Here is a 10639-nt window from a genome sequence, read left to right as displayed (position 1 = left end):
GAAGGAAGGAAGGAAGGAAGGAAGGAGCCACCATGAGTGAAAGCCAGGAAACAAAAATAAAGGATAGTTTAATCAGATTTGAAATGATTTTAGTTATTAGAATTATCTGACATACATAGACTATTAAATAAGTGTGCTAAAATATGTTTAAAAAATAAAGAGAGGCTGGAAAATATGATCGAGGAATAAAAAACAAGTGGAACTGAGAAAGAAACAAACAATTTCAAAAAATTAAAACCTAAAAATTGAAGTTAAAAATAAACATTAAAGTAGACACATATATAGCAAGAAGTAATGAACTGGAAAATATGAAGAAATTATTTAGAATGCAACCCAGAGCAATAAAGAGATGAAAATGCAGAAGAGAGGTTAACATGCACATGGAAGAATGATATGATGTAACATACTGCCAATTGGATTTCTGAAAAGAAATAGGAGATAACGGGGAAGAAATAATATTAAAGGGTATTATGTTTTAGAATTTTCTAGAATTATTGAAAGAAGCCAAACTCTACATGTAGAAAGTCCAAGGATCAGGAGCAGAATAAAAATAAATTCATACTTAGGTGCTTCATAGTGTGACACTGCAGAACAGCAAAGACCAAAAAAAATCTAAAGAGCATCCAGAGAGAAAACACAGGTCATCGTCAAAAGAATGGAAGTTAGACTGATTCCTCATATCTGGAGGTAGTGGACTGAATAATAGCCCTCAAAGATATCCAGGTCCTAATCTCTGGAAACTGTGAGTGTTACCTTATATAGCAGAAGATATTTTGCAGAAGTGATTAACTTAATGATGTTGAGATAAGAAAATTACCTTGTGTTATTCTGGTGGGCCCGAAATATAATCCCAAGTATCCTTATAAAAGGGAGGCAAAGGAATATTTAAGAGAAGGCAACGCGGCTACAAAGGAAGAGATTGAAGTGATGTGGCTACAACTCAAGTAATGGTGGCAGCCACCGGAACCTGCAAAAGGCAAGGAACAGAGCCTCTGGAAGAAGTGCATCCTCCTTGTGATAATTTGTTTTTGCTGTCATAGGAAACTGACACACTGGACAAGAATAGAAGACAGGAGACCATTTCATATTATCTTCAATGTGCTTAGAGAAAATAGTAGTTAACTTAGAACTTTTTCAAGAATGAGATTAAAATAAAGATATTTTCCAGCAAACAAGAACTAAGTTTATCACCAAAAAATCCATATTCAAGGAAATTATAAATGATGTACTTCAGGAGAAGGGAAATGATCACAGATGTAAGGTTTGCTATACAGAAAAGAATAAATATTGATAAATATTAGTTCAATAGACAATTGAACTTATAAAATAGTGGAATTATGTGTAATAGGAAGGCATAAAGAAAGATAGAATTAAAATACTGGACATTGTTATCACAATAGTTGGAATAATGGTGATTAGACATATTTACTGAAGAAGAGGGTAAAAATACTGATTAACTTCACACTTAGTTAAGTATGCATATTAAAATCTCCAAGATAACCAATGAAAGAATAACAGAGAATATAACTTTCCAAAGAGGATAAGATAATGAAGATAGGGAAAATGTTGTTCCAAGGGGAAGCAAAAAAGAAGAAAAAGGAAATGGTAAAATATGTAATATAAATAATACAATAGAAATAAATCTGACTGTTTAAGTAATCATAATTCAATATAAACAGATTGAGATTTCTACTAAAAAGTTAAAGATGGATGCAAAAAAATCTAGTATATTTTGTTTATAGGAGTTTCAACTAAAATTCAAGAGAGAGAAAGATTGACAGCAAGGAGATGGAAAAAGTTAGAGCAGCCAGATACTTACCAAAATAAAACTGGCGTAGCTGTATTAATCCTAGACACAGTAGACTATAGGGCAAGATGCATTACTAGAAATAAAGAGAATATATAAATAATGATAAAACATTTAGTTCAGCAAGAAGTTATAATTCTAAACCTGTGTGTAACTAACAAAAACCTCAAAATGTTTTTTGAATTTTTGAAAATATAGACTGAATACAAAGAGAAATAGGTAATTTCTTGACTTAATGGACCTAAAAATAGACCACTGAATTCACAACAACTGGACAGTGACTGTACATGAAACATTCATGCGAACTGACCACATGATAGGCCACAAAGAAAAGCTCAATAAATTTTAAAGGATTAGCGTCACACAGTTCACATTCTCAAGTCACAATGCATTTATATTAGTAATCAATAAGATTACTAAAAAAAATACCCTCATGTTTGAAAATTTTGAAATATTTGTAGTTAATTATTCATTGGTCAAAAAAAACTCCCACCAAGATGGAATTTTAAAAAAATGATATAATTAATATATATGAGTATAAATGATAACTTATAAGACACAGCTAAAGCATTGTTGGGTGTAGATTTATTATCTTAAATACTTCATTAGAAAAGACAAAAGATGTAAGATTCATCAGCTAAGCTTTATACCCCAAATTTTGCGAAAATAACCACTCAATAAATCCAATAAGGATAAAAATAAAAATAAAAAAAATAGGAGTAGAAATTAAAATTGAAAACCAACACATAAAAGAGTATCAATTAAGCCAAAACTTATTTTTTTAAAAGATTTATAAAATAGACAAACTTCTAGCGTCAAAGTAAGAGGGCACAAATAAATACTGTTATAAATAGATGAAGGTGCATAACTTCAGATGCGTTAGAGAGAATAGAAGAAGTAGAGAGACACTGAACAAACTATGCCAGTAAGCTGGAAAATTTGGACAATATTGCTGAATTTTTAGAAAAAAATCACAGGACAAAGAAGGAAAAGCAAACAAAATCCCTATAAAATAAAAAATTTCATTAGTAATAACAATAATTCTACAAAGAAAACACCAGTTTAGATGAGTTTTTAGGCTAGTTCTACAAAACATTCTAAAAACTTGAGAAGATATTTGTGACCAAGACTTAGTATTTAGAATTTTTAAAAAGTTCATGACATCAATATGCAAGAGACCCAAACTGATAGAAATTGGACAGAAACACAAACACAAGAAAGGATGCACAAATGATTCATAAATGTGTGAAAGAGACTTAACCTATTAAGAATTAGGGAAGTGGAAATTAAAATCCAATGATGTACTAGTTTATAGTAACCAGATTGACAAATATTAGGAAGTTGTACAATATCATGTGCAGGCAAGGATGAGCAGCAATAGGAACTCTCTTTACCACACATGATTATAAACTGGTACAATCACTTTGAAAATTTTGTATTAAGTAGGAAGTTTGAACATGTTCATATTCTATCGAGGAATTCTATTCTAAGTATGTACCCTAGAAATTCTTATACAAATTCACCAAGATGCATACACATAGAAGCTTTGGTCAAAATAGCAATCAAACAAAATCATTCAAATGGTAATCAACAATAGAGTAAATAAATGGTGGCATAGTCATACAATGCAATTGTATGCAGCTGTGAAAATGAATACACTAGAGCAGCGCCCATTGCCATGAATAGACCACAGAAACTTAATGTTTAACCAGTAGGTTTTAAACGTTGGTGAGTATTGGAATTATCTGGAGAGCTATTGGAGGACACAGAGGCTTTGCTCGCTGCAGTAGGACTGGGCTGGACTTCTGCAATTTTATCATTTCTTGGGTAATCCTGACACACAACAGGGCCACTGAGTCAAAACAACTGCAAGGGGTATGCAGACTGTTTATCTTGCACAAAGCTAAACAAAACGTACAAGTTACACATTATTTGGGTTACATATGTAGTTATAGCATGACAAAGGCGGGCTCTTGGTGAGGAAGAAAGGTAAGCATTTGAGAAAGAGGCATCTGACCAAGATGCAGGTTATATTTTATTTCTTAGCTTGATGGAAGGCACACTGAAATCATTTTATTACTCAATGTATGTAATATTTGTTAGTTAAATATAATTTACAATATAAAGTTAAAAAGAATAAAATAAACAAAATTAAAAAGAATGAAATAAGCAAGATTTATTTTGAGCCTATGCACTCCAGCGAGCATCTGGGTATGACATGTTATTGTTGTCTGCACTGTGTCCTTTCTGACTTCGGTGAGGTCAGTGAAGGTTACATAGCCTGTACTCATTGTCTTACTTCTGCTCATCCATAGCACTATCTGGAAGGAATGTTCAACTGGCATGAAGGGCAAATTTGTTCTCCAAATGGTTTCTGTAAATTAGCTGCTTGGATTGTTCTCTGCATCCTTAGGAACCCAGTGGTTTGGCCCCCTCACAGTGGTCCAAAGGCTGACCTGGTATGCAGCCTGATGGCAGTGCCTTGCAGGAGTGAGCAAGGAGTGAGCAGATCCCTGCCTTCACCCCTATGGTACTGAAGGGGCCCAGTGAGACCAACAGGACAGGAGAGGATCTGTCATGGAGCTGCTGGCATAGGGTCAGAACATATCCCTGGAAGAAGTAGTGACCTTTTTCATTGCCCACCAAGGGATCTGGGGGAGTTGCTCTTGTGAATTCTCAGATTCTGATTGCAGCTATCTCTGCACTGGACACCATGTATAGGCCCGGAGTTGTGGGGAGGCAGGTAGCAGTGCACTGGCAGACAGAATCTGTGCTTTGACTCAGAGTGAGTGGATGAGGACTGGGCCACGGGAGACAGGAAAGTCTCCAGAGATCTAGCAGATCCTCACTGCGAGGAAGGCATATGGCAGCTGATGAGTTGGAGAGAGTTGTGTCAAGCTCTCAAGGAGTCCTGGCCAGGCAGAATGAAAAAGGAACAGTCTGGAGACCAGGATAGCTGGGGTTAGGAATTGAGCCCCCTTGGTTATGTCATGGCTGCCTCTGATTCACTCACCCCAGGTACTGCTACAGGTTGCCAGGGAAAGTGATGGTTATGTTATACTTACAGAAAGGTATTGTGTGCCCTGTAAGTCAGGCTCCCTACAGATTTCCAGGGCCCTGCTTGGGGTACAGTGGGGAGTGCTCAGTGACACTGACTCTCTCTCTAGAGAGTTGAGGACTCAGGAGAGGTTTAATAAAAGAGCTTCTATGGTGGCCTCTACCATCAAGTGAGAATATTCTGTGCTCAGGGCAGGGCTTCTGTTAGCAGGGCAGCTAAGAGCAGACCAGAGAATGAAGGCTAGGCTCAGCTCCATTCGCTGCTCTGGTTTCTGAAACCCAACTGGGTTCTGGGCTCATCTTACCTATTTTCCCACCTTTGATTGTCAGTTGGTCCCCATCCAACAATATCATCTTCCCTTAAATACACTTTTGTCTGAAATACAAAAGTCATTCATTTAAATCCAGATTCAATATGTAATAGTACTTTAATTCTTTTTTGTCATTGTCTAACACATTTTATTTAAAAATTTTTTAAAATTTATTTATTTAAATTAGCTTCAAGTATGCAGTACATTGGTTAGACATCTATATAGTTCATAAAAGGCACCCCTAATTGCTCCCTCCCTCCCCTGGCCCTCCACCTAGCCATCACATTAATGCTAACTGCATTCCTCTGCCATGCTTGCCATCCCCATGACCAAGTATCAACTACTAATTTGAACTTCTTTAACCCTTCACTCCATTCTCCCAGCCCCACAACTCCCCTCCCCTCTGTTCATCATTAAATTGTCCACTATATTTGTGAGTCTGTTTTTGATTAGTTTGTTCTTTTTGTTCTTTAGATTCCACATATAAGTGAAATCATATGGTATTTATCTTTCTCTGTCTGACTTATTTCACTCAGCATAATAACTTCGAGGTCCATCCATGTCATTGAAAATGGTAGGATTTCATTTTTTTAATGGCTGAGTAATATTCCATTGTACATATGAACCATAATTTCTTTATCCAATCATCTGTTAATGGGCATTTAGGTTGCTTCCACATCTTGGCTATTGTAAATTGTGCTGCCATGAATATTGGAGTGCATAGATCTTTACGAATTATTGTTTTGGTCTTCTTTGGATAAATACCCAGAAGTTCAGTTGCTGGGTCAAAAGGTATATCCATTTTTAATTTTTTGAAGAACCTCCATACTGTTTTCCACAGTGACTGTACCAATTTGCAATCCCACCAACAATGTATGAGGGTTCTCTTTTCTCCGTATCCTCGCCAACACTTGCTGTTTTTTGATTTATTGATGATAGCCATTCTAACAGGTGTGAGGTGGTATCTCATTGTGGTTTTAACTTGCATTTCTCTGATGGTTAGCAACCTTGAGCATCTTTTCATGTCTATTGGCTATCTGTATTTCCTCTTTGGAGAAGTATCTGTTCAAGTCTTCCACCTATTTTTTAATTGGATTGTTTTGTTGTTGTTGTTGTTGTTGAGTTGTATGAGTTCTTTATATATATTTGGATATTAACCCTGTATCAGATGTATCATTAGCGAATATCTTCTCCCAGTCAATTGTCTTTTTGTTTTGTTGATGGTTTCCTTTGCTGTACAAAACCTTTTTAGTTTAATGTAGCCTCATTTGCTTATTTTTTTTGTTTCCCTTGCCCGAGGAGATATATCTGAAAAGAAATTCCTGTTAGTAATATCAGAGTTTACTGCCTATCTTTTCTTCTAGAAGTTTCATAGTTTTAGGTCTTACGTTTAAGTCTTTAATCCATTTTGAGTCTAATCTTGTATACGGTGTAAGAAGGTGGTCCAGCTTCTTTTTTTTTGCATGTATCTGTCCAATTTTCCCAACACCATTTATTGAAGAGGCTGTCGTTACTCCATTGTATATTCTTACTTCCTCTGTCATATATTAATTGAGTGTATAGGCATGGATTTATTTCTGGGCTCTCTGTTCCATTTATCAATATACCTGTTTTTATGCCACTACCATGCTGTTTTGATTACTATAGCCTTGAAGTATATTTTGATATCAGATAGTGTGATACCTCCAACTTTGTTCTTCTTTCTCAAGATTGTCATGGCTATTCGGAATTTTTTATGGCTCCATATAAATTTTAGGATTATTTGTTCTAGCTCTCTGAAAAATTCCATTGATAGGGATTGCATTGAATCTATATAGATCGCTTTGGGTAGTATGGCCATTTTAATAATGTTGATTCTGCCTACTCATGAATATGGCATATGCTTCCATTTATTTGTATCTTCTTCAATTTCTTTTTTCAATGACTTATAATTTTCTGAAAACAGTTCTTCTATCTTCTGGTTAATTTGATTCCCAGGTATTTTATAGTTTTTGACGTAATTGTAAATGGTATTGTTTTCTTAATTTCTCTTTCTGAAAGTTCATCATTGGTGTATAAAAATGCCACTGACTTCTAAATATTTATTTTGTAACCTGCTACTTTACTGAATTAATTGATCAGTTCTAACAGTTTTTTGGTGGAATCTTTAGGGTTCTCTCTATATAGTATCATCTCATCGGCAAATAATGAGAGTTTCACTTCTCCCTTTTTAATTTGGATGTCTTTTATTTCTCTTTCTTATCTTATTGCTGTGGCTCAGACTTCCAATACAATGTTGAAAAAGAGTGGTGAAAATGGGCATCCTTGTCTTGATCCTGATCTTAAGGGAAATGCTTATAGCCTTTCCCCATTCAGTATGATGTTAGCTGTAGGTTTGTCATATATGGCCTTTATTATGTTAAAGCATGTTCCCTCTATTTCCACTTTGCTGAGAGTTTTTATCATAAATGGATGCTAATTCTTTGTTGATTACTACAATTCATCATACTTGAGAATTATTAGTCATTCTAAAAGAATGCAGCACTTAATTTCTTACTTTCTCCCAGATCTAGCATGTGGTTTCATTGGACCATCTTTGAGTTCACATCAGATTCCTCTACAACAATTCCTGAAATACACTTACTATTTTACCCTTAAAAATATTATGTTTTTATTTAACAGACTTTAAAACACTTGATTACCAATTTCTAACCTCAGTACCTCCATTTATATCATCTCATTGTCTAAAAGCTAGAATGTATCATCTGCAAGACTGAATATTGAAGATCTATTTTAAAATGAGGTTCTTCACAGTTAAAATCTCAACTTGCAACCAACCACCGATTTGGTCACTTTTTAGAGACAGTCAGTAGTAACCAGAGCTTTTCCTTACCTGACTCTCTCCTACTGCTAAAACCCTTGGTTCATGCGAGTTTCCATTTTCTGTAGTTTTCCTTTTGTTCCCAGTCATGAAGCAGTTTTGTGCCCCTAGAATCTTCTCTCCATACAGCTGCCATAGATTTTTAAAAATGTAAATCTCATTGTGGCTTGTTTATGCCTAAATCCTTTCAAAACTTCCTTATTGCCCTTAGGGTGAGCATTTTAGCTGGCTTTATGAGCCCTCCTTGTGCACTCCCGACCCCTCCCCTGCCACACACACATATCTGGCCCAGGGCACAGCTCCAGGGCTGCCTTTGACTTCCTTTCTGCCTGTGGCCCTATCCCTCCCCAGGTGGGGGAAGCCTATGGTATTTCATGAGTCCTGCTGCCTCTACCTGGAACAGGGTAGCATAGGGCACAGTCTGTTCTCTCATCTTCAGCAGCACGACCACTAACTCAGCTTGGCATTGGCACCTCCTCTTCTATACATGCAAAAACTTTGCTTAACAAATTCATCCTTCAGGTTCAGCTTCAGTGCTAATTCCTCAAAGAAGCCTATCCTAGAAAGAGCTCCCCGTGGCTGGCTCCTTCGCTATTTCTATGCTTGAGAGTGCTCCTTCTAAATGGGATAATAATGGGATCTACCTCATAAAATTCCTAGGGCTGTTGTGAGCACCAAATGAGCTAATGTATGTAAAGTGCTTAGCCCACATTCTAACATGGAAAGCACAATGGGTTTCCTTTGCCTCTAAATTTTCCTATTACATCTTTAGTATATTTCATTCTGTGAATACCTTGAGCTTCGCTGGATGAGATTAGGGCTGATTCATTTACAGCTGTACCCCCAGTTCTTTGTACAGAACAAACCACAGATGAGATATTGGGTAGATTTTTGTACCATGAATGAATGAATGAATATATTTTCAAAATTTGTATGCAAATCATTTTTTAAAAAGTGAATCTAATTATTAAAGAATTAGAGGAAACTCATTACATTTTGGTTAATGAATTTGAAAACTAGTTGTCCTGCACTTAATCTGACCGATGACTCCCAACAGAAAATTTAGCCTTACTTCCAGCTAATGCCTACCATGACTTTTGATAGCACTGGTTCTTAAGAGCTTGACTCCACGAAAGCCAGCACATTGATGATTTAGCCACAGATATCTTTTTCTGGTTTCAAGGAAGATGTTGAGTAACCCTGTTTGCGTTTTAGGGTTAGCAAGTAATATTTGTAAACATGCATCTAATGAACTGTATGACCTAGGCCCAATCCCTTAATCCCTTTGGCATTAGCTATTCAGGCTGTCGCCCTTGTGCAGAGAAAGTTCATGAGTTAATGGTAAGCATGGGTATCATTATCTTCCCAGGAAATTAGTGACCCGGAGATTCTGGATCTGGTCCACAGCGCCCTTGGCAGGATGACCGTGGTCCGACAGATCTTCCCATCTGCAAAGGACAACCAGAAATGCATGAGAAACAACCACCGCATCTCTTCCCTGCTCTGTGACCCTCAGGAAGGCTACCTCCAGATGTTGCAGGTCAGTGCCCACCTCCCCAGCTTCCTCCAGGAGGGACTCTCACCCATGCCTTTGGCCTGCCCACCGCCTTTAACTGCTAGAACTCTGTCACTTGCTGACACATTGAAACCAGTCAACGGGGCTGTGCCTTTGAACAGCATTATCAGGCAGTTATGGCAGACAGGTCATATTAGCTCACTGGATGCTTCTTGTATTTAAAAGTTACATGCTTAGGTAGTAAGGAGATTCCTGTCTCTTAGACTTCTCTGATGACTGTTTTGTTGGGAATGGGTTCATCTGGCAGGACTGACTGGGGTTGAAGACTTCCTCAGAGGAGTCATCATTTTGAACCTATTTTAGGTTTTCCCTATAGGAAGTCAGTAGTAATATGGACATGGCTCTTGTGAAACAACTAGAGACTGTCCCAAGTCATTGCTGAATACTGAGGCTTAGGTCAGTCAGGACACTGCTGGAATCTTAGCTGAGCAGGGAGGGATGAGAGGGCAGTACCACCTCCTGGCACCTGTTCCATCCCTTCTAAGATGAGAGGTAGAGTGCTTATGGTCAATCCTTCCACCACTCCCTCAGCAGAGGTGCAGCCTAAGAGTAGGATTTGGAGTTGTGCACCTGTTGTGAGGGATGGTTTTCTCTAGGATGTTTGGGGGTAAAAACGAAGCACTGTGGAAACTTCACTGGTAGCCTAGAATCTGCTTCTCCATTAAGAATATCATACATGAGAAAACTTACATTTGATTCTTGGTGGGAGCCTCTTAATATAAGGAAATTTCTCCCAACTGAGTTTGTGAAAAAATCCCAGAAGTTTGTGCATGTGACATGCTTGCTAGTCAGCATTTGAAACTAGTTACACTTTTTTACCTACTCAGGCACAAGAAATGAAAATCAGGGTTTCAGGACAGAGATAGGCTGTATCTGCCACCTGAGTATCAGTCCTACCCCAGAAACATTTTGGTATCACCTCTCAGGAGGTACACATTTGGGGGAGGAGGATTTTTAGAATCTTCTGAGTGGGATAGGTACATGTGTAATTTGTCAAAACATCGAATCCATTCTATAATCTTATATTT

At 37.2% G+C, this 10639-nt stretch overlaps 1 protein-coding gene across 2 annotated transcripts in view; it reads left to right on the top strand.

The window, feature by feature from the left end:
* Positions 1-10639, top strand: part of GRID1 (glutamate ionotropic receptor delta type subunit 1) — a 664127-nt gene that overhangs the window by 431732 nt on the left and 221756 nt on the right. For both annotated transcript variants that reach the window (XM_039872286.1, XM_039872287.1), the window contains exon 6: positions 9405-9575. In XM_039872286.1, the coding sequence (XP_039728220.1) occupies positions 9405-9575 (171 nt within the window). The remainder of the gene's footprint in view (positions 1-9404; positions 9576-10639) is intronic.

This window comes from Pteropus medius, unplaced genomic scaffold (assembly GCF_902729225.1).
Source record: "Pteropus medius unplaced genomic scaffold, Ma_sr-lr_union100, whole genome shotgun sequence".
Taxonomy (NCBI): Eukaryota; Metazoa; Chordata; class Mammalia; order Chiroptera; family Pteropodidae; genus Pteropus; species Pteropus medius.
The sequence above is the reverse complement of the archived record's forward strand: the minus strand, read 5'-3'. Positions and strand labels throughout refer to the sequence as shown.